The sequence below is a fragment of the Microtus pennsylvanicus genome, chromosome 7 (genome assembly GCF_037038515.1).
Source record: "Microtus pennsylvanicus isolate mMicPen1 chromosome 7, mMicPen1.hap1, whole genome shotgun sequence".
NCBI lineage: Eukaryota > Metazoa > Chordata > Mammalia > Rodentia > Cricetidae > Microtus > Microtus pennsylvanicus.
In genome coordinates this window covers 45,790,300-45,817,712 of record NC_134585.1, presented here as the reverse complement: position 1 = coordinate 45,817,712, position 27,413 = coordinate 45,790,300, and the positions used below count along the sequence as shown (strand labels likewise).

The 27,413-nt window shown below is 40.9% G+C and overlaps 1 protein-coding gene across 1 annotated transcript; it reads right to left on the bottom strand.

Annotated features, from left to right (window-relative positions):
- Positions 1-252: 252 nt before the first annotated feature.
- Positions 253-26,604, bottom strand: LOC142854644 (glutathione S-transferase alpha-3-like). The gene is made up of 7 exons (XM_075980636.1): positions 26,528-26,604; positions 19,418-19,525; positions 16,296-16,347; positions 14,780-14,912; positions 5,084-5,225; positions 2,452-2,583; positions 253-586 (listed from the first exon to the last, which is right to left on the bottom strand). The coding sequence occupies exons 2-7, from the start codon at positions 19,502-19,504 to the stop codon at positions 467-469; spliced, it is 666 nt and encodes a 221-aa protein (XP_075836751.1). The 5' UTR covers positions 19,505-19,525; positions 26,528-26,604; the 3' UTR covers positions 253-466.
- Positions 26,605-27,413: the final 809 nt, after the last annotated feature.

Genomic DNA, 27,413 nt, shown 5'->3' with positions numbered 1-27,413 from the left:
AATGAATGCTCTATATTGAACATAAATATACTGTTTGAGAACTTGAACAAGAAAAAGGCTATGTAGTTGAAGAAAACAGTTCTTCACTGTGTGAGTATGCGCATGGATGCGTGTGTTTGGTCAGAAAGTGCACTGGTCATCAGGAAAGATTATATCTGTATGAGCCAGGGTTTGACATGAAGGTTTCTACTTACTTGTGTTTAACCAGGATATGACAACTATTTCATGGTGATATTTGAATACTCCAGAGTCTGAGAAGCTTGTTCTGTTTTATTGAAATCCAAAGAAATTTCCAGGAAGTGATCAAGATTTCAATTTTGATTACAACCAAATAGCAAAATGCACAAACCTCAGAAAACCTGTTGGCCTCACAATAAGCAGGATCAACATGTAATCAAAACACTTCATTGTTGCAGAGCTTTAGAAGGTTGGCCTTGGGACTGTTAGGCAGCTGTGTTTGCCTAATTTAACCGAAAATCTTCATTGCTGCTTCTACACATTTCTCATCCTCGAAAGGCTTCCTCTGGCTGCCAGGCTGAAGAAACTTCTTCACTGTAGGGAGGTTGCTGACTCTGGTTCTCAGTGCCTGCAACAAACAAATCAGAGCCTCAGAGAGCAGCTGAAGAGAAAGCTATTATTACATGTGCAGTCCTGCATCCCTGCCAGTCCAAAGACCAACTGATCCCCTCCATCGGCAGCAGGTGGAGGTCGGAGGCAGATACTCAGGGTGGATGAAGTTGAGATGGGGAAACAAATAGAGCCCCCCCCCATGTATCTTAAAGACTCATTCTGCTCCCAGCATCCTCATCTTTGCACTTTAACCCTGTAGACTCATCCTTCTCTACAATTTAAGGACGAACAGTTTATTTCCCAGATGTTGTTGATACCTAGACAAACCCAAATAATTAAATGAAGATCTGGGTCAATAGGGTCTGAAAGAGTGGTAGAAAATAGAACGGAAAACCTGGGTCCAGTCACAACCAGTTGTCACACTGAGGAAGGGAAGTGGGAATTGCCAGGGGCTGACAGGAGAGCCCACTGGTTCAGCCCTTGCCTGGTGGATGCAAGGGTTAATCACTAGCGCCACACAAAACAAAGTCAAATAAAGTCAGTAAGGGAGCTGCAGGGATGCTCAGGGACAAAGTGCCTGCTATGCAAGCATAAGGATGTGAGTTTGGATGCCCAGAACCCACCTAACGGCAAGTACAATAGTATGTGTCTTTGCCCTAGGGCTGTGGTGCAGAGGGTGAAGAAGACAGCTCTGAAATTTATTGATCAGTCATCCTAGCTGAATAGATGAGCTCCTGGCTCAGTGGCTGACTCCTGAAAGGATTGTCAGAGCCCCTTCTGGCAGGAATCAGCAAGGGGTACCTGGGAGGGGGTGCAAAATTATAGGAAACGGCAGATTAAGAAAAATAAAGATAGAAACATAGGAGAGACCAGGAGAATTGAAGATAAATACCAAACAGCACCAAGTTTATTTCTCAGCTAGCAAATTACTAGTAACAGGCAAAGGGCAGAACAAAGGGCAGTCCCGTCAGCTACCCACCTCCCTGCACTGTCCTTGGGAGGAAGCTCAACCGGGTGCATTATCTCATTCAGCTAAGTACATTCTAATCTCTATGGTGGAGTGCCTCCAACTAGCATACCCAACCCAAATCTTAATAGATAATGTGTTATCTTCATAGATAATGTGTCCTTTAATCTGGGCAAAAATGTTCTTTCTTACGGGCTTAATCAGAACTTTCTCACAGCCCTGAAGGATACAGGCAGAGCAAGCCAGCTTGAACTCAAATGACTTCTTTAAGACAGTAATGACTCCAGCTAGAAGCTGGGTCCCACATGGGCTCCCACAAAAGACATGATGGAGAGTGTTCCAAGAAGGCAGCCTATGTATACCCCTGTCTTCCCTATGCATAAGAACATTCATACACACCAAATGAACACATGCATACTACTCTTGCATAGATACACACACACACACACACACACACACACACACACACACACACACACACATGCGTGCGCACATCAGAGAGAGGGGAAGTTTTTGGATTGTGGAAATATGTCAGTGAGGGAGGCCACTGTAGAGATAAATGCAAGGTTTCATAACATAAGACGTTTGAAAAGACCTCCCCAGATAGGTTCAGGATGGAAGGATAAGGCTATAGCAGTGAAAGAGAGAATCTCATTGAAATCAGGGTCAAAACCAAGCTGGAATAGGTTATGGGGAGAGAGCGTGAAGCATTAAGCTCTATTCATCATAAAAGACAAAATGTACTTCCTGAGATAGCAGGTGTCTCAGACTTAGGGTCTAAAAATCTCATTTTGTAGGTATAAACGGGGCCAAGAAGTAGCTATGAAGGCGGGAGGAAACTAGAAGTTGGGTCAAACTATCGTTTCCCATGAGGTAAGGTCTGGGCTGCCCCCAGAGTGTTTGAAACAGAGCACCTTCAGCAGAGGGAAGTTGTCCAAAGCACTGGGGTCCAGCTCTTCCACATGGTAAAGAAGTTTAACCAGGTAAACATCCGCCCTGCTCAGCTTGTTGCCAACGAGATAATCTTGTCCATGGCTCTTTAACACCTGTGGGATTCAAGATGTTAGTTAGATCTTGAAGACTAGCAGCCATCAGAATGGGGCCTCTATGGCTTCTTCTGAGCTTCTCAAATCAAATTCCCTTCTCCTGCCTTTTCATGTGTGTATGGAACCACACACTTTTATGTCAGTTCTGACTCACGAATAAAATCAAGAAGCAGAGCTTCACCCATTATTTTACCATCTGTCTGTCGCTGCTTTTCATACATGTTCAAAACTTTCAGTCCTAGCCTCTCTATTTCTTTCTGTCTCCCTATTAAGGGGGTGAAGCTCTGACATTTGAGGGTGTCCCCTAATTGTACTCTGCAGTCTCTTACTGGGAAGTGGTGTCACCTGTGTGAATATGCCCTTCACACCTGAGTCAACTGCTTTAGTGACTACATTCCTTCTTGTTCTGCTCTCCCAGTGTCCTTATATTTACGGCATCAAGAGTGAGCTTGATCCTTTTCTCCTCTGCAACACTAGCTCAGGTTCTTTATCCTAGGCATCCTCCTTCTGCAGTGCTGAAGCAACAAAGAGTTCACTGCGTGTGTGTCTCCAATTAATTTGAGAATGCTAGGGGAAAAAATACCATCGTGGAAAGAAGAGTGTGTGGGTGCGGGAGGGGAGAAATGAACTCATACAACAAAACCAGCACCACAGGATGCTGAATTCAGCATCATGTAGATGATACCCATGCATTCATGTGTTCTTTAATCCAACTAACTAACTAGGCTTCCTTCCTTCCTCTTTTCCTCTTTTGAAAACAGGGTTTGCTGTAGCCCAGGCTGACCTCAAACTCACTGTGTACTTAATCTAGTCTCAAACTGATCCTCCATCCTCTACGTCTTGAGCTTGGCTTACATGCTTACATCACCATGCCTATCTCTACCTTTGTAGCTGAATTAAAGTCTTTATAAAAATTATTTGAGTAATATGCAATATTTCTTAAGATAATCCTACAATGTTAAAGTCATGAAAAATAAATAGATCACCATAGCGCTACCAATTAAAAATAATATGTTATCAAATACATATCATATAGTGTATACCTATAGAAATCTGAATGACTTCTTGGTAAAAGAACCAAATGATACTATAATTTACGTGTCTTATTGATCTTCAAGGGGCTTGTTTTCACTGTATAGGGGACAAGCTGTAATGAATAGAGAGCATCTCTTCATGGAATAAATCCTAATCTGTCAGATCCCAAGGGCAAAGAGGGAGAATCTGAGGAAATGGGCATCTATATTATTATCTGTGCCCTGGATCTGATAAACATCAATGAATTCAGATTTGTTGAATGAACGAAGGAAGAATAACCTATTGCTAAGTAAGTTTTTACAGAACAAATGAGGACAATATGAGCTATTTGCTGTAATACCTCAGCATTTCTGAAACCTGAAGAATAAAGGAGAAATGAAGGAGAAATGCTGTGGGCAGTGAGGTAGAGGTGAATGGTCTTCCGAAGCCAAATGCTTCTTCCTCTGTCTGCAAGGCTCCTGCCACACTGACACGCTTACACATTTCTCCTTGTTTGGTTTGGCCTGACATAGTGTGTTTCTGAAACATGGCCTCTTCATCTGTAACTGGAACTCCAAATAGGATGGCACACATACAAAAAACACATGTACACATGGATATGAAAATAGAACTTAATTCCCTTATTCTTATGCAATTTTCTCTTTAAAAAATCTGATATGCATTACTAATTCCGGCAATCAGTGTTTCTTCACATCTCCTCACTGTCTCTTCCCTTCCGTGGCTCTGTCAAGATGGTGTAGCCTCTCTGCAGCCATCCTGAAGCAGTACAATACTCTCCTAATGGGAACCTGTTTCAGGTCTCCCTATACTTGGGATAGAAGAATACTTTCTGATGTGTTACTCTCATTTTGTTGCCCCTGAGTCAAAAGATTGCAGAGTTCTGTTCAATCAGGTCCAGCCTCTAGCGTGGCTCAGATGCTTACATAGTCCAAGTTCTAAACGTGACTGTGGAATCTGTCAGAAAAATGCTATGGTGAGTCACAGCAAAATAGAATTTTGTGGGAACATGAAGCCTGCCATTTGCTCTAACTATGTCAATAGCTCTTTATACTCCACCTTTACACAATGCCTGGAGTGCTTGGGTGCTGCATTAACAACAATGAAGTGCATTGTGGGAGTGAAGACCAACAACCCAAGGACACCCAGACTCTTTTCCTCTTGCCTCCTTTGGGACTGCCAATCTGTTTCTCCCCAAAATCAAGATGGTAAGAACTCTAGCCCACAGAATGATGCTGATAGTAAATAGGACAGTTGAGGGGGGAATAGATCCTCCAGGTTAAGGGTTCGTGAATGGCATTCCTTCTCCTAGCAATGGGGGCATCAGAGAGCTCACACCCCCACCTGCCACTGAACACACAGACAGAAAGCTGGCATTTTTTTGCTGCAGCTACGTTAGCTGCTCAGATATCCACTGAGGGCAAATAGACCCTCTGAATGCTCTATAGGTCAAGCAACTGGCACTCACCTTCTCATAGGCAGGGAAGTAACGGTTCCTTGACTTGTCCTTGATCTTGGCAAGGTTTCCCTCTTTCTCCTCTTTGGGAAGGTAAGGTTGATAGAGAACCATTTCATCCAGATCCATCATACCTTCAGTATACATATCAATGCTGAAAAACAGACATGTGTTCTGCCACATCCCTCTTGCCTCAGATCTTATGCTTGAAAAACATAAAAGGCATTGGTAAAATAGCTCTCCTCTGATGGGGATATGGAGCCCACAATAATAGATTTTTATTGCTGATTATCAATTGTTGTAGAACATTTTTTTGGAGACAGGATCCTTTTATGCAGCTTGATTGGTGTGTAGACCATGTAGACAGACTGGCCTCAAACACACAGAATTCTCCTGCCTTTGTCACTGAGTGCTGAGATAAAGGCAAACGCCACCACCTCCAGTAACATTCCATTCTGAATGACCCGAAGGACTAGCAAGCAATGTTCTTCTTGTCATCGATTCTTCTGTTAAATTTTGACTCATTTTCTACTTTTTGAATATTACACTTCTTGAACAAAAATAACACATGTATGAACAATCACTCCAAAGGATGTGTTTTTATTGCTCTTGTGTGTTTACCTGGTAATGAAACTCTGGGATTATTGGTGACCTGATGCTTCACTATTTGAGAAAATCCCACTGTTCCACAGAAGATTTGGTATAAATGGTGTGATTCTAACATAGGAGAGAGGAGCCCTCTCCATCAGTCTTGACAGCTCTGAACAGCCTTCCCAGAAAAAGCTTCATGTAACCCTGGTGTCCCTGTACCTGACTCTATGAGCCACAATCAGCCTAACGGTATGTAGAGTCACATGGTAACCTAGGGCCATGATTGTAATTATCAGAACTAGAATATCAGCCCTTTGTAATCTTCTCTTTACTGCTAGTCAAAGATGTAGCATGAATAATAAAAACCCAGAGACAGAAATTGGGTTTCAACCTGAAACCCAGAAAAGTAAAGCAGTCAAATCACTAGAGAAGTCTTACCTCTACCAAGGCTGGGCGACTGAAAACTAAGCAGCCTAAGCCTCTCCCTCTACTCACATTTTTTTTATTACCTCTAGTACTGGGATTAAAGGTGTAAGCCACCGCCACCTGGATTTGTTTCTGCATTGGTCTTACGTAGTCCAGGGTGACCTTGAACTCACAAAGATTCAACTGCCTCTGTCTCCCAAATCCTGTGACTAAAGGTGTGCGTCACCATTACCTGACCTCTGGTAGCTTTAGCTTTGCCTCTGGTCTTCAGGCAAGATTTATTTATTAAAACACAAATACTACACCACTACACAAAGAGTTTTTCTATGACTAAAGCTATTGGCTAGAATGTTGCTTCTGAAGACTAATCAAAGGGAAACCAGACTCCATCATCTCCTATTCTACAGGACATAGACAAGCCCTCCTATTCGTCCCTCAATTCCATAGCATTCTTCTTAACTTAAATCAGTGTATGCATGCCCAAACACCCAGGCATTGTGTCATGAATCCTTTGCCATGTGTAGCGGCGTAAACGAATGCAGACAGTTTGTAAAGATATATATAGTTTTAATGTAGAAATAGACTTACAGAACCACCGTTCCCGCGGAGACCAGGAGAGTAGAAGAGGAAGCTCTGAGCACGCTCGCCAAATTTATAGGCAGACATTAGCCCGAGGCGAACACGCCCCCTAAGGGGCGGGACTTATCCCTACATCTCCCCTTTTTGTCTAAATAAGACAGAACTAAACCAAATACAACTACATACAATAACAACAAATAATAAATATAACAAACAATATTGAGAACAAAAGCTTTGCTAAACATTCTATCTCAAGGAGTCCAAATAATGTAAAGAGTAACTACAATTATATAATCTTCAACTCTGTCAAAGATCTGAGAAGGGAATAAACACTACTCAACAAACGAGATATATCCAAAATGTGCAACAATTGACAGAGACAACTGACTACCTGGGCAATCACCCAAAGTCTCGTTTGCAATGTTGAGTCAACCAATTTTGGCTAAGGCCTAACATAACTGACATACCATTATTAAAGGCAAGGAACTTTTCAAAACTATCTTACCCTGTCTTGGCAGGATATGACAGTCCTGTTTTGTCCATTGATGCACGTTCTGTATCTGTGTCAGTGGCTGAGGTATAGGCATTTCTTTGCCCAAAGGCCAGTTCTGCCAAATAGAAAGGCTCCAGGTGGAGTGTCTTTGGTGCTCAACATTCTCTCGGGAATGGAGTGGTATTGCCAGGAGCAATTGTGTCTCACTATCACGAAACTCTGAGTTAGATTAAAGGCCATTTTCTACAGCTCTTTGAAGAGGTTGAAGATTATCTATCTATACTGAGTATAATCTCTCTATATCTAAAGAACCTGATTAGTCTGATTATAAATGACAAACTTAGATGACTATTTATCTATATAATTCTCAATATCTATCTAACTTAAAGACTAAGACAATAAACAACTGTGTAACAAATGAGGATAATGACCTCCAAATATAAACACTGTAAAAATATACATTGCAATATGGTAAATATATATCAATGCACAAACATTATATAAGTATCTTAATCAGAGGTAGAAATGTACATTGCAATATGGTAAATGTATACAATATATATATCAATACAATGTATGTCAATACATAAAAATGTTTTAAACAGACATAGAAACATGCATGCATACAATAGTCAATATAATTTAACTTTGTTTCAATATACAAGAATTGATACCAATATATTTGTCTAAAAGCAGTAACTCACAATTATAAATCTATTATCCCATCATTCCCTCTTTTTTTTTTTTTTTTCAAAATGATCCCTGAGCTTATAAAATTCCTCCCCCAACCTCCCAACCCCTAAATGATGTCCCTAAACCCAGGGGTAAACTTTACTGGGAGAGGGGACGTCGTCCTCTAGAATTACTTCCAGCTGTCATGGGGGCGACGTTCTTTCTGGGGGATCCATTTCAGCTAACCAAGTTGGGATCGTCTTGTGCAGCTGGTATCCAAAACAGGTCTTGTAGTAGCGCTATCAGTATCATGACGTCATCTCAACCAGGTAGAGTTGTTGTTGTGGGGCCCCATCTTCTTCCTGGAAACTTCAAATGTCACTTCGGGAAAAACTCATTGTTCATTGTGAAAAACTTAAACATTAATCATATAGACATATATATACATACATATATATATTCAATAAAAGGCATGATATATATATTCAATGAAAAGTATGATAGATATGAAGAAAAGCAAGGATGTTTTCTAAACTCATATTTCTTTCTGTCCCATATCATGGCTCTTGACATGAGACAGAAACTCCAGAAACTCTGGGTTTTTCTCTTACTAACAGGCTTGGAATTGGAGAAGGACTGAGCCAGAGTCCAACTTCAAAACCAGCTCTATATATTTATAAAGAAATGTTTAATAAGATATATAAATAAAAATTAATACTTACAAAATGTGTCCATCCATCAGTAATTAAATATTCAGGGTTCCTTAATTTCTTTGAAGATGAGTGTTTTCCTGTGGAGATAAGAAAAGAACCCCGCCTCCAAACCTATCTGTATTTCTTACCATCAGTATGTTCGCCATCCTTATGAAAGAATTGTTATTTATCTTTTCCAAGTGGCTTCTCTTCTTCAAACCGAACCTTTATTAATTTTGATGGTATCCACAATTTTTCCTCACCTGTGGAGATAAGAGCAAAACCCCTTCCCCAACGTAGCACATATCCTGGCTTCCATTGTGAGGTCAGCACATCCTTGAAATAAACTGGTTGATTTAGTTCAGTAGACTTTTCCATTATCCAATGTCTTTCTGCAGCCGTTGTTCCCTTCTCATTAGCGTTGAGAAAATTCAAGGTTAACAAAGCATTATGTAGCCTATTTCTGGGGGTGTTTTCCACCCCTTTCTGTTTGTTCAACATATCTTTTATAGTTCGATTTGATCTTTCTATGACTGCTTGACCTGTAGGATTGTATGGTATACCTGTAACATGCTTAATATTGTAATAATCAAAAAACCGTTTCATTTTCCTAGAAACATAAGCAGGACCATTGTCCGTTTTTATTTGTGTAGGTATACCCATGATAGCCATGACTTCTAATAAATGAGTGATTACTGAATCAGCTTTTTCTGAACTTAAAGCAGTTGCCCACTGAAAGCCTGAATAAGTGTCAATGGTGTGATGAACATATTTTAATTTGCCAAATTCTGCAAAGTGGAACACATCCATCTGCCAGATTTCATTCCTTTGGGTGCCCTTTGGATTAGCCCCTGCAGGCAGTGGCGTTTGGTTATAGAAAGAGCAAGTAGGGCATTTCTTTACAATCTCCTTAGCTTGTTGCCATGTAATTGAAAACTCTTTCTTCAAACCTTTGCTATTAACATGATGTTTTTTATGAAATTCAGAGGCTTGTAGCACACTACCAATCAGTAATTGATCAATTTCTGCATTACCTTGTGCTAGAGGACCTGGCAGACCCGTATGGGATCGGATGTGTGTTATGTACATAGGGCAAAGCCTGTTCCTGATCAAATCTTGAACCTGGAGAAACAATGAGGTTAGTTCAGTATCATCAGGTATAAATTCAGCAGTTTCAATATGTAAAATAACTCTTTCTGCGTATTGTGAATCTGTAACTATATTAATAGGTTCTTTAAAATCCCTCAGCACCATAAGAATGGCATATAATTCTGCCTTCTGGACAGAATTATACGGACTTTGTTCCACCTTATCCAAGTCTTCTGATTTGTAACCTGCCTTCCCTGATTTATTGGCATCAGTATAGAATGTACGGGCTCCAGTTATTGGAGCATCACGGACGATTCGAGGAAGAATCCAAGAAGTTCTCTTTATGAAGTTAAGCCGCTTGCTTTTTGGATAGTTGTTATTAATGTCTCCCAAAAAATTAGCACAAGCTCTTTGCCATGGTTCATTATCTTCCCATAATTTCTTTAGTTCATCAGCAGTGAAGGGCACTATAATTTCTGCTGGGTCTATGCCTGCTAGTTGACGAAGTCTCAGCTTGCCTTTTATAATTAACTCAGAGACTTTTTCCACATAAGTTTTCAGTTTCTTACTTGGTTTATGTGGTAAAAAGATCCATTCCAAAATAATATCATCTCTCTGCATTAAAATTCCTGTAGGAGAAATTTTTGATGGTAGTATGACAAGAATACAATCGAGCTCTGGATTCACCCTGTCCACATGTGCCTGTTGTAATTTTTCCTCAATCATTGTCAGTTCCTTTTCTGCTTCAGCTGTTAATTCTCTGGGACTGTTTAAATCTTTATCACCATCCAAGGTTTTGTTCAAATGAATTATTAGATCAGGTGTTATTCCAATAGCTGGTCGTAGACTGGAAATGTCTCCTAACAGTCTTTGAAAGTCATTAAGAGTCCGTAGGCGATCTCTCCTAATTTGTGCTTTTTGTGTCTTAATTTTTTGTAAACCTATTTTATAACCTAAATAATTAACAGAATCTCCCTTCTGAATCTTTTCAGGAGCGATTTGCAATCCCCATTTAGGTAAAAGTATCTTTATTTCTTCAAACAGTCTGTTCAAGGTATCCATGTTTGAATCGGATAACAAGATGTCGTCCATGTAATGGTATACTATAGATTTGGGAAATTTCTTGCGTATTATTTGCAATGGTTGGTTCACAAAATATTGGCACAGGGAGGGGCTATTTAACATACCCTGGGGGAGAACGGTCCAGTGGTACCTCCTCGAAGGTTGAGAATTGTTATAAGTAGGCACTGTGAAGGCAAATTTTTCTCTATCTTCTTTTTGCAAAGGTATAGTGAAAAAACAATCCTTTAAATCAATAACTATGAGAGGCCATCCTTTTGGTAATAAAGAGGGCAAAGGAATTCCAGATTGCAGAGGGCCCATAGGTTGAATAACCTTGTTGATGGCCCTGAGATCTGTCACCATTCTCCATTTACCTGATTTTTTCTTAACCACAAATACAGGAGAATTCCAAGGGCTGGTAGATTCTTCTATATGTCCAGCATCTAATTGTTCTTGTACCAGCTGTTCTAAAGCCTGTAACTTTTCCTCAGCTAAAGGCCATTGCTTTGTCCATATTGGTTTCTCAGTCAACCATTTTAGAGGCAAGGCTGTTGGTATCTCTGAAGGGACATCAATTGCTTGTTCTTGTACAGCCCGAATGGCCGGTTTTCTCCATTTGTAATATCTTTTAATATTATTCTCAGAACTATAGGCTCTAGAAGTAGCAGGAATGTTAATTTCGGTATTCCATTGTTGTAATAGGTCACGACCCCATAAATTCATTGCGATATTGGCTACATATGGCTTTAATTTTCCTATTTGTCCCTCTGGCCCTATACATTCAACCCATCTCGTGCTCTGCCTTACTCGAGATAGGGTTCCAATTCCCAGGAGCTGAACATTTACATTCTGAAGAGGCCAATACGGATGCCAAGATTCTGGGGTAATGATACTTACATCAGCACCTGTGTCCAGCAGGCCAGTAATAAAAATGCCATTTACACACACTCTCAGTTTAGGTCTTTGATCATTTATAGAAGTTTGCCAAAACACACGTAACTTATCTTTCTGATCATTATTGCTTGTAACAGTAGGCATGGGGCTTCCTAATTGTCCTGATGAGGCACGTTCTCTGCAGAAACTGGATATGACTGAACCATGTTTGCCATGGGGGCCTGTGAGGCCCCCCCTCTCACGTTTCCCGACTGTATCAGGTTGCCTTGTCTATCTCTTGTAGACCTGCATTCATTCGTCCAATGTCTGCCTTTTCCACATCTTCTACATAAACCTGAAGGCTGAGTCCTCCTATTTCTGTTATTTCTAGAAGATGCATTATTATTATTATTTCTGAAAGATGCATTATTATTATTATTATTTCTGAAAATCCGTTGTCTACAATTCCTTTTCATATGACCCATTTTGCCACAATTAAAACATTTGGTATTCTGGTGTCTCCTTTTGCCATTGGAAATTGCTTCTTCTACCCATGCTTCAGTGCCATAATCAAATGTATCAACATTGAGTGTATGCAAGACCCATTCTTCCAAAGGCGCTGATCTGAGCTTTAAAGGCCCCAAAATCCTTTTGCATTCCACATTTGCATTTTCATAAGCCAAAGACTCAATCATTATACGTCTTGCTTCTGGGTCAGATATCCCTATTTGTACAGCCTTAGTTAATCTTTGTAAAAAGTCACTAAAGGGTTCTCTCTGACCCTGTTTAACTCTGACAAATGATTCTATTCTCTGTCCTGGGTCTTGTACCCTGTCCCAAGCCCTTAAGGCTGCTGTAGTACACATGGAGAGTGTGTTTTCATCCAAATTAGCTTGTTCCTGAGGGTCGGAAAAGAGCCCTTCACCTAGAATTTTATCTAGGGAAATGTCAATTCCCTTTGCTTTTTCCTGCTGTTCTAAGAGTTTAGCCTCTTGCCTGAATAAGCATTGCCATTTCAATTGTGGTCCACTCTCAAGTACTGCAGAGCTCAGCTGGAGCCAGTCCAAGGGGGTTGCTTTGTTTGTCGTGGCCCAAGATCTTAGCATCTCTTTAACAAAAGAGGCTTGCATCCCAAAAATCATGACAGCCTGTTTAATTTCCTTGAGGTCATTCATACGGACAGGCTCCCATGTATCCTCCTTGATGACCCTAGGGTTTCTGGAACCAACCACCTTCTCTGTTGTTATTACTGGAAAGGCAGGTAGAGCTGTCGGTAGAGCTTTGTGGAAATTGTCCCGGAGAGATTTACCCACAGATGTAGTTAAAATTTGCCCTTCTACCCTTTGCTCTTCTTCATCAGAATTTAGAAATTCCTCAATCTTTTCAATTCTATTCACTATTGCCTTCTGCAATGTCTGAATCTCCTGTCCAGAATTATGTTCCAAAGCCTTCATTGAGGATTCTAAAGTATGAAGTTTGTCCGTTAGAGATAACATCTTATCTTTGGACATAATTTTTATGGCATAAACTGTGCCTTCTTGTATTGACACTCTTTCCATCAATTTGTCATAAGCTTTAGACAAAATCCAATTGTCACATTCAGCAGTTTTGATTCTCTCAGTTAATGTTTCATTTCCTACAGAAAGGGACTGAATCTTATTGTCCAAATCAGCTGTTCCCTCTTCCATAGTAATGAATTTCTCCTTAATATCAGCCACTAATGTTTCAGTTCCTACAGAGAGGGACTGAACCTTACGATCCAGATCAGCTGTTCCCTCTTCCATAGTAATGAATTTCTCCTTAACATCAGCCTGGAGAGCCTCAAACTGATTCTTGAGAAGATTGTTATCAGCCTGGAGAACTTCAAACCGATTCTCGAGAAGATTGTTATCAGTCTGGAGAACTCCAAACTGATTCTTGAGAAGATTGTTATCAGTCTGGAGAACTTCAAACTGATTCTTGAGAAGATTGTTATCAGTCTGGAGAACTTCAAACTGATTCTTGAGAAGATTGTTATCAGTCTGAAGAACTTCAAACTGATTCTTGAGAAGATTGTTATCATTCTCAATTGTTTTTAAGCGTTCTATCTCTGCCTTAAGAATCCTGGATTCGTCTCGTAAAGACTTTATCATATTTCTATTATCAAACCATTTGGTGCCAATGAAAACTACGAATCCCAGAAGGATCCATAGAGGTGGCGTGATAGACACCTCTTGTAAAATCTCCCACATGGTACAATTAAAAAAACTGTTAAATTCTTGAACAGTAATGTGTTCAGACATTTTATTTATAAAAGAAAAAAAAATTTTTTACCTGCAATGATCGGTTCCTGCCAGTTGTTGGTCTCTGTGTTTTTGGAGCCTGTCCTAGAACTAGCTCTTGTAGACCAGGCTGGCCTCGAACTCACAGAGATCCGCCTGTCTCTGCCTCCCAAGTGCTGGGATTAAAGGCGTGCACTACCACGGCCTGGCAGGCCTCAAACTCACAGAGATCCGTCTGCCTCTGCTTCCCAAGTGCTGGGATTAAAGGCGTGTGCTACCTGCCTGGCCGGCCTCAAACTCACAGAGATCCGTCTGCCTCTGCTTCCCAAGTGCCGGGATTAAAGGCGTGTGCTACCACTGCCTGGCCGGCCTCAAACTCACAGAGATCCGCCTGCCCTTGCCTCCCAAGTGCTGGTATCAAAAGCGTGCGCCACCACTGCCCTGCCAAGTCACTTTGTGTCAGACCAAATCTGCCGCTGTGGCAGCTTTTGTTGCAAAACCGCAGGTACTTAAGCTTCAGCTAATTCAGGCAGTGGGGTTCCGCTGTAAAACTTAGCCAAGGCAGGCAGAATGGGCCTGTGTGGCCGAGTATGTCTCGGACTCGGCACTGGGGCCGGAGTCACGAACTGAAAAACAGCACCCAGGAGGGTGCTGTGTTAGCTAGCGGGCTACCCGCTTGAGTCGGGGGCAAAATAGCCCGACGTTGGACGCCAAAATGTAGCGGCGTAAACGAATGCAGACAGTTTGTAAAGATATATATAGTTTTAATGTAGAAATAGACTTACAGAACCACCGTTCCCGCGGAGACCAGGAGAGTAGAAGAGGAAGCTCTGAGCACGCTCGCCAAATTTATAGGCAGACATTAGCCCGAGGCGAACACGCCCCCTAAGGGGCGGGACTTATCCCTACAGCCATGGTTCTGTTCATTCAAGATAGAACATAAATATTTCCCAGAGTAAATTCATCATACATAGCTCTCTCCTTCATGTCCTTCCCATAGAGGTTGTATTTGGTGGCGATGTAGTTGAGAATGGCTCTGCACTGAACCAGCTTCATCCCATCGATCTCTACCATGGGTACTTGTTGGAACATCAAACTCCCATCTATCAGATGAATGAAAGAGAAAAAAGCATAAGATGTTTATGGGCATATTATATATATATATATATATATACACACACACACATACCACAGACACACATATGTATGTTAATCCATGGTCAGACACACTCCAAACTTCAAAACAAATGGTATCTGATGAAAGAACAGAAAATTTTTAAACAATTACTCACTTGATAACTAACTTTTCAATGAATAGCATTTATGTATTTTTTGTTTTCTCTGTCTTTAGTGTCTATGTTCTAGAATCTTAACTTATTGATGTTTTTATTTCATATTGACAGTACTTCTGTATTTGTTGCACAGGATGTGATGGTGTGTTTAACTCATGTTCATGTGTATTTTGGGATGAAGTTGAAGGAACTATAACTGTATCATTACTTGGTACCCCAAAGATAATAATATGGCCTCAGAGTCTCTGACTGTTCATGACATCAAGAAAAGGTCATAAAGCTGCTTCTGTGTAGGTTTCCTGTGTGTTTTCACTGACACCAAAGATCAGTATGTACTGGGTAGGCCTGAAACCATCACACATCTGTGTTGATCTTCTTCCTAATCTCTCTCCTCCTCCTTCACAGTATTCTTTATGACATTTCTGTTAATCCTATAATGCAGTATTGCTAGGGAATTTATTTGTAAAACCCATTAGAACTCAGGATAAGTGGCTGACATATTTGCTTCTGGCATCTAGTGAATTTATTGTGGATGGAAGGTTGTTTGGGAACCCAAGCTAACTGCAACAAGCATGGGAAAACAGAGACAGGTCATTTATAGGGCTTTGGGGAATGGTTTCAGCAAACACAGAGAGAATTTCAGCCCTGAGATATTTACCACATCTGTGATGTGGGATGGCCTTCTGTATGCTGTGAATATGTGTTGTTTTTATTGGTTGATGAATAAAACTGCTTTGGCCTATGTCAGGGCAGAATATAGCTAGGCAGGAAAGCCAAACTGAATACAGGGAGAAAGAAGGTGGGATCAAGAGAGTCGCCGTTCAGCCACGCAAGAAACAATATGCCGGAGCACCACTGGTAAGCCACAGGCCTCATGGCAATATACATATTAATAGAAGAGGGTCGATTTAGTTATAAGAGCTAGTTATAATAAGCTAGCTTGACCTATTAGCTAGGTCAAATAGTTTGTAATTAATATTAAGCCTCAGGGTCGTTATTTTAAAAGCAGCTGCAGGACTGGGTGAGACACGGAAAAGTCTCCAGATACAAATGCTAGCAGAGACCCATGACATACAATTTACCACGCTTTCATTAATTACTATCTGATAATTTCCTCCACGTAGATAGATAATATCTAGTGACTAAACCTTCCACCAGAAACCCTCTCGGGGACATTCAGATCTTTGTTCTTACCATTTCTTAACCTTTCCAGATCATCCCGAGTTTTCAGAAACTTTTCTTCAAACTAGAATACAGAAAGAATAAATTCATCTTAATTAATTTTATTGCATTTCAGGCTTTTCACTTTAATGCCTCCGATCTGAAGATATTATGAGAGAAGGAAGATATTTTTTAATTTATCAAGGACACAGGTGAACTAATCAGGGCTTGTGGGAATCGAGAGCAGATCTTTAAAGAAAGGAGTTGTGGTCACAACACATTGCTTCTCCTTCTTGTAGTCAACCTTGTCTTTCCCAGAACTCTACCTATGTAGCTGATTAAGGCATGGGGTACAGGGAATGCCAGAGGAAGGGAAATACTGCACAGTCCAGTCAAATGTCCATGGAAAGTCATCATTTCATGAGACTCTTGTTGACATGTTTGCTTACATGGCTCATGCTCACAGTGAGACGGTGTAACAACACAGGAAAGACTTCCTCTGATCATTTGTAAATTAAAGGAAGTGTATTCTTCTTTAGAAGAATTGTAGGAATCCCAGAGAACCTAGACAACACAGAGGGCACTAAGAGAGACATACATGGGAAGTAGAAAAAGACAGGATCTCCTGAACTAATTGGAAGCGTGGGGATCATGGGACAGGGGAGAGGGGAGGAAAGGGGGGAAGGTGGAGAAAAATATATGGCTCAGTAAAAGCAATTTTTTAAAAAAGGAAGAATAGTGGGGTGTTTTCAAAACACTCAGTACCTCTCTTGCCCCACAGAAAGCAAGTATTATTACATAATACAGTAGTATTATTGTCAGTGACATTTTGACTTTTCTGGAGTTTCTGGTTGTAAGATGTCAGGACATCGGGGTTATTGAGCATGCTCCTTGGATCAGTTTCTTGTGGATCTATATGATCACATGGTATCACACTCAGGGCCCCATAAGGAGGGGCAAGGTGGGATGGGCTGGAGTGTGATGTTGATGGTGAGGTTGCTGCTGATGGGTGGGCTGTAGTGACCATCATGTGTGCACAGTAGATCACTGCCAGAGGATCGAGGCGACCTGTTCTCAGCAGGCTCTTCAGTCACGCTGAGAGGCAGGAGGGGAAGCTGGCAGCACTGACACTTGCTCTTTCGGCACCACTGAGTTCTCTCTGCCCAGAGGCTTAAATCTCTTGAAACACAAGGCTGCCATCTGGTTACTTGGGAAAATGATTGACCGTTTGTATAAAGAAAACAGTTTGTAATGGCTCTACAGTTCTCTTTTGTTTCTTTTAGAAGCTATTAACTTGGACTTAATATCTTGTAAGAGATAAAAATGTCTTAGAAGGTATTGACTTATCAGGACACTAGCTTCCACCAAACTGAGAGCAAAGAATATCATTAGAGTTTCTGTTAAGCCTGTAAAATAGCTCCCCTCATCTCCTTGTCCCTGCCTCTCTGGTGTGCCCATCAATGCTTTTGAAACTTGCCTTGATTTATGACTATGGTGAATGCCGTAGATTACAAAAGTGGATGTGTGGTGAGACATTTAGGGGCGTTCACAGGAACAGTCATTTAAAGTTGAAAACATGGACCACAACATGGAAAAGCCTTTCATTTGCAGAGAGATAGATGATGCTCCAATACCTGCTCTCAGGAATGCCAAGACAACCCATGCCAGGGTGACATCACCTCAGAAGAGCCTCAGGAAGACTCCTCAACAGCTTCTCTAGATTAGAAGAAGACATTGTCCTCACAGAGGACAACAATTCATGCATGTCACTGTCCCATGGCTTTCCAGTAGGACAAGGTATGGCGGAAGAGGATGGTGACTCCAATGATCCAGGCCACCATGGGACTAAGGCTAAAGTGTCTGTATAAGTACTGATAAATTGGACATCTTTTAGTGTTTTTGAAGAGTTATTTTTATTCCCTCATTTTGTGTGTGTGTGTGTGTGTGTGTGTGTGTGTGTGTGTGTGTGTGTGTGTGTGTATGGAGGCTGGGAGAACTCACAGATTTGGAGTTACAGGGGTTGTCACTGCCTGAAGTGAGTGCTGGGAATTGAACTCAGGTCGTCTGGAAGAGTTGCAAGTGCTCTGCCTCCCCCCACTTTTTTTTTTAAAAATTGTTTTGATTGAACTATATATTTTTCTCTGCTCCCCCTCATTTCTTCTCTCCTCACCTTCTATCATGGTCCTATGGTCCCTATGCTCCCAATTTACTCTGGAGATCTTGTCTTTTTCTATTTCCCACATAGATTAGATCTATGTATATCTCTCTTAGGATCATCTTTGTTGTCTAGGTTCTCTGGGGTTGTGAATTGTAGGCTGGTTTTTCTTTGATTACATCTAAAAGCAACTTATGAGTGAGTACATATTATACATATATATATATATATATATATATATATATATATATATATATATATATATATATATATATCTGGGTCTGAATTACCTCACTCACTATGATGTTTTCAAGATCCATCCATCTGCCTGCAAATTTCAAGATGTCATTATTTTTTTCCACTATGTAGTACTCCATTGTGTAAATGTACCACATTTTCCTTATCTGTTCTTCAGTCAAGGGGCATTTAGGTTGTTTCTGGATTATGACTATGACAAACAATACTGCTATGAACATAGTTGAACATATGTCCTTGTGGCAGAAATTGAGCATCCTTTGGATATATGCTCAAAAGTGGTATTGCTGGGTCTTGAAGAAGGTTGTTTCCTAAATTCCTGAGAAATGACCATCATGATATCAAAAGTGTCTATACCAGCTTGCACTCCCACCAGCAATGCAGGAGTGTTCCCTTTACCCCACACCCTCTCCAGCATAAGTTGTCATCAGTGTTTTTTATCTTGGCCAGTCTCACAGGTGTAAAATGGAATCTCAGACTTGTTTTGATTTGCATTTCTCTGATGGCATTTCCTTAAGAATCTTTCAGCCATTTTAGATTCATCTGTTGAGAGTGCTCTTAATTGCTGAGAAGTTAATTGCTAATGAAAACAATTAATAATTTATTAGGATAAATATGTGGGTCACTTAATAGTTGGCAGGTTTTAATTTAGGTCATCTAGGAAGACACTTTGATGGTTCATATGAAGAAAATTTGGTAAAGTCAATTTCACGTTCATTTTAAAATGACTCAGGTCAGAACATACCTCTACTCCAGCTGCAGCCAAGAGCCACCGGATAGACTCCATTCTGCCCCGGCCATCAAAATAGTAAAGGACAGGTTTCCCTGCCATGGCAGCAATCAGTTGGATTTCCTAAACAGGAATGAAACACACCTTATTCTTAAGTCTGTCCTGTCAGAATGTTTAGACAGCAACTACACTGAAGAGATGTCTGCCTTCCTCATGGCAGGGTTGGAGACATTCCAGGAATATGTTCCTTGATCAAAATCGTTACCCATCCAGAACCACCCTCTGATTGTGCCAAACCAGTTTAGTGTCTCCATTGGTTATAATGTGACTTTCTAAAAACTGGTTTATTTGTCAGATTGGAGGACAATAATGTGTGGGACCCAAGAGGCAAACAGAGTACCAGCAAACTACAGTTCATTGTTGCCTTCTAACGGTCCCACCCATTACACCCCACTCTTGTTTTCTGTCTCCCCTTCTTTCTCCACATCTTGGTGAAGGTCTAACCCAGGCTTTACATATACTAGACAAACTCTATATTTCTGAGGTACTTGCCCAACTCAGATCCTTTCTGACATACCGTCTTTAATAATCACAAGACCACATGAACTGGCTATTTCTCATTATTCAGTTAAGGAAACTGAATATCAGATAACTTCAATGCATTGTTCACAATCACAGCAAACCAATGGTACACATGAAAACTCACAGAGAGGAATAACACCAAGAAGGGTCTGTATCCTCCTGCAAGAAGGCTCATAACCGAGCACATCAAGACCCTAATACATGGCTAGCAGTAATGACCAGGGCAGCAGGCACTGTTCTGCCATTTGGCTGCACTTGATCAAAAAGCAGAGATTAGACTTCAAAAATGTGTTTTACCACATGGAGAGTGTGTGCCAAGAATAACTCAGTTGTCCTCTAAAACAGCCGTATTCTGCCAAGAGACATAAATTCCTTGTTTCTTTGGAATGTGGTTTTCTTTTTGTGTCTGCATTTCTAGGTGAAAGCAAGAAAAAGAGGTCTTGCTGAGTTCATTTTACAGAATACACAATCAAGTTCAGGGGTGTCCATGTCTGTCACACTGGGTACCCTCATCAATTCATCTTCATTTTATCCTAATAAAAAATCACCTAATGGGACTTTTGAGACTTAGTTGCAGTGTAAGACTGTAGAGACAGGTTTCTAAGGGAGCCAGCCAAAAAGGAACTGCTTTTTCTAGTATGCACTCTTCTATTCAAAACCAAAGATATTATTAATTATGATATTGGTTATCAAAATATGGTGGAAATCATTAGGTGTGTTATGAAATCTACTTTTTTAAAGAAATAGAAGAGGATAGGAAGTGTCAGCATGCAAAAGGGTTAAGTAAGTGGGTGTGTTTTAGTTAGCTGTGTGTGCACTGTGTGTGTGGATACATGCATGTGTCCATGCTCATTTGGTCATTATGCGTGGATAAGGGATCCTGCTGAGTCTGTCAAGGGAATTTGATGCTTCCATTTCAGATGGCTTGAAGGTAGAACACAGCAAATATCACAGAAAATGAGCAGGGGATCATGGGATAGATGGAGCCAATGAGGTCAGGAGAGTAAACTAAACACCCAGGAGTCACTGAGACCAGAGGCTCCAGTGCTAGACTTGGGGGAAACTCCCTTTCCCTGTACACACTCAAAGATTGTCAGTAAACCTTAACATTTCATCTTCGAAAGTTTTGGTGTTGTGAAGTTTGAAACAATATCCTTGTCCTTACCAGCAGGTATATTTTTTAAACCATGTGCACTTGTATTTAAAATAGCAAACTACTATAAATATCATCGCTTATATAGAGAAATCCTAAGCTCTGACCTTTATGTTTAAAAACATTGATAGTGCGATAATTCCGTCGTTCTTACAGTGTAGAATGTGAATATTTCATGTTTTTTTTTTAGGGGATAATTAGCAGGATGAAAGGGAGAGTGGTGGTCACTTGGCTTCAGGTATTTGATTGTTGGGGACACAGAGCCAAGTGATTCAAATCTGCTCACTGATCCTATCACCATTAAAAGAGGATCACATTCCATAGTATTTCATCATAACGCTATTAATAGAGGATCACGTTCCATAGTATTTCATCATAATGCTCTCCACGCCAACACTTTCCATTTCCAAACAACAGCCTTCCAAAGGTCAATTCACAGCCAGAACGAAGCTTACCACTCAGCCTCACAAAGTCAACAGAATAAGAACGAGAGACACTGAATGTTTCAATGGGGTCTCAACATGATGCTCAGTCACAGTCAGTTCTGAGGACTAACAGCCCAGTCTGCAACCACCGTGGGAATGGTCCCTGGTGCTCCACTTACAGAGAATTTCCTCAGGTTCAGAGAGAAACAATACTCTCCCACTCTCACAGCATTTGATCATCAACTTTCTCCTGCTACAGGTCAAGACTTCTCTGGTCCACCCTGGAGCCCTTCCTGAGCCCCATGCTGCTCTCCTGAGGGCCTACTGCCTATTTTCCAGAGTCCTTCAGCCGAGTCAAGGTTGAAGAAGGAAAAATGGAGTCTCTAATTCGTAAATGCCTTTTTGTGAACAGCTTTTTGGGAACTGCAGGGAAAGAAAGTTTGGTAAAGATTTTTCAGTACTTTCCTTTGAAGGCTTAAGAAACTCAGTATGATGAGAAGTAACACAACTCTGTTTATTTCATTAAGACAACTGGCTTCTGTGTGTTGTGGCGCATGACTATAACCCCAGTACTTGGGATGTTGAGGCAGAAGGATAAAGTGTGTGAGTGTGTGCGGCCAAGTTGATATATATATCAGATCTTATCTCAAAAAAAAAACAACAAAGTACAATTTAACTGAATGTGAAGAAAAAAAACTTTGAAAAGAAAACAAGGTTCTTTTTTAAGAGAACAAATCTATAATGAGTCCAGTAGTAAATTCACATCTGTGGTGAATCCCAACATCTTGTTAAGAGTGTCCAATGCTTAAGAGGTAGAAGGGAGTCTTACAGATAAGCCCATCCATTTAGAGACATGTTGACTCTGTAGATTACTAAACCAGAGTCTCAGTTTCTCTTCTGACTATAGAGACAGTTACAGTTGCCTACCTTCAGGGACCAATGACAAATACAATAAATGAATATATATATATATATATATATATATATATATATATATATATATATATATATATATATATCACTCAAAATAAAAGCATTGTACAAGCATGCTGCCATTGCCCTAAGTCCAAGAAGATGAGCATGTGTTTGAACACATCAGCAACCCCATGTAGAGCAATTGCAATGCATCAGGGAATGAACACTGTCTGATTTGGTCCTTTCCCTGTAAGGTTTTGCAGGTATCCATATGCTTTGTGCAAACCAGCAGAGCAGAATGCGGTCAAAAGTAACTTCATGTTCCTGTTTCTAGGAACCTCCACCTACAGATCCTGATTCAGATGGCTAAGCAAGTGACACATAGGAGAGGGCAAGTCAGCTAAGAAAATGGGGGACACTATCCCTTTGACTGGGGTTGGGTTGCTATGTGCTAGAAAGAGATGATTTTGAAGATCTGAGATGTTTCTTCCTCCCTTCAAATCAGGACCACATCTCACACAAGAATTACTATGCAGCATCTTGCCAGTCTGATCTTCTATAACATCTATTCAATATTGTTTCCCAGAGAATCATTCCCTGTGAATTGTTAGACCTGGTTACTTTGACATCTGGACTTCCAGAAAATCTCACAATCTCTCTTCTATAATAGTCCATTTCCTCCCAGTGGTAAATTTGTCCCATGGTATTGTTGACATAGTATTGTTGACTTTCACATTCTAACGATCTGTGCATTCTAGCTAACTATCCGATGCTCCAGTTTTTGTCCTTTCTATTCATGCTTCTCAAGTGCTAGTCTTTGAGAAGTTAGGTTTTTCACTGATCTTCAGCCAGATCTCAGCATGCTTCCCTGCTGCTGAGACTGGGAAGACCTTGGGCTGCCACAGGCTGAAGATAGGGAATATACATGTGAAATACTCTTGGGTGGTAGAGGTCAGAATCCCCCTCAACATCCTCAAACAGGGAGTGAGTCCATTCATAGGAAGGGTAAGCCTGTCAAAATGGGTAGTGTTTTGTAGCTATTTCCTCTCAACTAAAATATAGTATTATGAAGAAAAGAACTAAGCTTAGGGGTCTAAGGAAGCTAAGGAAACACAGGAGTTAAAGGAAGATCATAAAAACTACCAGATACACAAGGCAACTCCCTAGGTTGATAAACGCAGTCAATGATTGATGGGAAAAGATTGTGTTTAGTGGAGCTTCTGACATCCCAGGCAAGAAGCTCTAGGAGGCAGCTTTGAGTCATTACAAACACTGTTGAGTCACCCATGGTTCTTGAAGTCACCTCAATAAAGTCCTTAGTTCACCAAGCTGGATGTGGATGAGAGAGTTTCCTTCATTTGTCAGTGGTGCCCTATCTGGGGTTAGTAGGTACTAATTCATATCCCCCCAGGAAGGACACACAACTGACAGTGGTGCGGAGGTTGGGCAACTCTGTCCCTGCCATTAGTCTGCTGTGCTAGGAGATGCTTGAATCCTACAGAGAGAATGTCACTGGGGATCTGATTAATTAGTGGTAAATTGATAAAAATCCTGACACGTAAAACGAATTGTTTCTGTAGCAATAAATCTCAGCTTGGCTTTCCTAGCCTACATGGTTTTAGGACATAGTTGCTGGCAGTGAGAGATGTAGCTCGATGGTGCCAGCTGTAGCTGCTCAAGGAGTTTTACTCAGAGATTCTGCTCAATGGAAGCTGGGATACTTGGACTGATGCCCCAGAGAAGGATTTCAGCATATGTCATAAAGCAAAGTTGTAGCTCATAAAGAAAGGGCCCTGTCTTCCACTCAAGGCTCAGCCAACTTCTGAGCACAGTAGAGTAGAAGAGCAGGTAGAAAGAATCTGCAAACTGGAAAATGGGGAAGGGAGCTGTCAAGTGCCGTCTTCCTGGCATGACATGGCTGTTGCATACTTGGACACTTGAACCCATAACCATCATGGTTACCTGAACAAAATCAGTGCAGTTAAAAGTTGCAGTATGAGAGAGAAGGGGCTCCCAGCGTTCCATACCTAACTGAAGAGCTACTGGGAGCTGAGAGCTGCTGAGAAAATGGCAGTCACTTCTCTTTTGGGGGTCACCTTTGGTAGGCTGCTCATGACCCAGTGAACGGTCCACATCTATGTGCATTTGGGAAAAACTAAAAGGACTCAATGGGTGGTAAAGCAAGAAGATGCCTGGGAGCTGGAGGGAGATGTATGTAGACACAGCATATGGAGTTAAAAAGAGGGAGTGGGGAGTAGATACGGCCAAGATACTTTGTACATATAATGAAAAGAAAATAAACTCTGAAAATCTATTGCCTAAAAAATGTTTTTAGAGTAGATTAAATTGGAGAAAGGGAGTGAGGGGGAAAGGGAAGCAGAAAAAAAGAGAAGGAAAGAGGGAGCAGAGTGAGAGAAAGGGGGAGGGAGGAGGAGGACTATTTGGGGCAAGGGATGTGACTAGGAAAAAGAGAAAGGGCAAGAGAGGACAGCAGGGATAAATACAGTCAAAGCAGAATGATGCACTCATTTGCAAGTATTTTAATGAACTCAGTTACTTTATATAGGGAGTGTACACTCACTATTTCTGAAAAGGAAAAGGGTAGTTGTATAATCCCAAGGGTTTGTATGGGTAGAGAAAGAAAGACACACACATACACACACAGGGAGAGAGAGAGAGAGAGAGAGAGAGAGAGAGAGAGAGAGAGAGAGAGAGAGAGAGAGTTGTCTTAACAATAGCTATCCACACATAGTTACATTAAATTCACAGTCATTATAACTGTCCAAAGGATTAAAAAGCTAGGCAGCCTGTTCAGAGATGCTTACTTTTATACAGAGTTTCCCCATAGTAAAATAGATTGTACATGGTTCTTGATTTCTCTGATATGTGCTTTACGGGGCATATTCCACTGGGTTATAGGCAGATAAGATAGAATACAAGTCAAAACTTGTCAGTGATCAAGGCAAATGTTTTGACTGCAAACATAATTCATGATCTTTACCAAAATCGCACCCAGCAAAAGATGAGGAGTTCATTTTCCCCCTTATCTATTTAATTCTCCTTGTGCTTATATTCTGCCTCAGCATCCCAGTCCGCAAGTGCAGACTGGTTTCTTCTACGGAGAAAGCAACTCTAGCATCAGTGCCATGCTTCTCTTCCCTGGATATAATGCCAGTTTGTGAAGGTTGTTATCCCTCTGTTTCCTCCTTGCTGAACATAGTGGACAATGAGGACTACTGAGAACTCAAGAACAATAGCAATGGGTTTTCGATCCTACTGCACATACTGGCTTTGGGGGAGCCTAGGCAGTTTGGATGCTCACCTTACTAGACCTGGATGGAGGTGGGTGGTCCTTGGACTTCCCACAGGTCAGGGAACCCTGATTGCTCTTTGGGCTGATGAGGAAGGGGGACTTGATCGGGGGAGGGGGAGGGAAATGGGAGGCGGTGGCGGGAGGAGGCAGAAATCTTTAATAAATAAATAAATTAAAAAAAAACAAAAAAATAAAATATTAACAATGTTAAAAAAAGAAGTTAATTTGTCTCTTACAAGTAAATTCTCACAACCCAATTTTCTAAATCCTTCATTTTTGCATCTCTGTAACAATGCATTCAGCAGAAATGAAACAAACAATTCTTAGGCAGTCCTGAAGCACAACAAGCCTGCATAATGTGAGTACAAAACACAAGTTTTCTTGTGCTGAAGTATTTTCTAGGTGCCAAAGGTTTTGTGTGTATGTGTGTAGCTGTTTGTGTGTGGGTGTTTGCGTGGGTGTCTGTGTGGATCTGTTTATGTGCATGTGTATCTGTGTCTGTGTGCATGTGTGTGTCTGTTTGTGTGGGGGGGCCTGTGTGTGTCTGTTTGTGTGTGTACCTATGTGTATATGTTTATGTGTGTCTTTGTGTGTATGTCTTTGTCTGTGTGTCTGTTTGTGTGTGTCTGTGTGTGTGCCTGTGTGTCTGTTTGTGTGTGTGTGCATGTGTGCGTGTGCATGTGTATGTGTGCATGCGTGTGTGTGTATTAGGAATATTGATTTGATTCAGTACTTACCTTGTGAAAAAGCTGTTCACTCTAAGGAACGCCACAGCAAAAGAGTTCCTAGTTTCATAAGCTAGTTCTTAATTTGAATAAGCCCTTCCCAGTTAAAGGGAGACAATCCAATAAGAGAAAAGCTGCACCCACTTCTCCCAAAGGCCAGAAGTTTCCATGAGAGATTAGAAGAAAAGTGCAAAGTCATGCCTGTGTTGCTAAAATTTTGGTTAATGTGTTACTTCTTCAATGCTGCTAGTGGAGACCTTGAAGAATGGAATTCAGACAGATTTAACTCTCTGTGTGCCAGTGAGGATGTACTTCACAAGAAACTCCCTGTGAGGTTTTTGTGCATGGCAGGCAAGGGCTAAAGCGAGTGGGAAATCTCTAAGTAAGCTGGGAGATGTGGTAAAGAAGCTGATGGCACTGGGGAGTGTTTTTGTTGACTGGGCCACCAGGTGAAAAACAGGACAAAAGGCTGCATTTCAGACAAATAGTGATTACTAATATAAGTATGACCAAAAGATTGTGGGAATGTGATCATTCTGAAAAGATGCTTCCTTTGAAAGTCACATTGACACTGTGTCCTGGATTTTGCCTTCTCACCAAAAGTTCTGTAGATGTTCTCTGTGTTCATCCAGACTCTTCTGCCTTCAGCTGCTGCTGAGCTTTCTCCGTTATGCTGTCTGGGGTTATTTTCACATTATATGTTGAATGTGCTTCTCTCATGGGCTTTTGTAAGTGTCAAGTACCTGTAAATGGGCACAAAATTATGACCATCGTATCAACTCGGTAAATAATGTCTAACAAATATGAAAGTAAAGTAGTATAGCCAACCCCAGATCATCTATCATTCACATTCAGAAATTGCCATGTTTTGTAAACTATACTGAAGAGTAAGTTAATA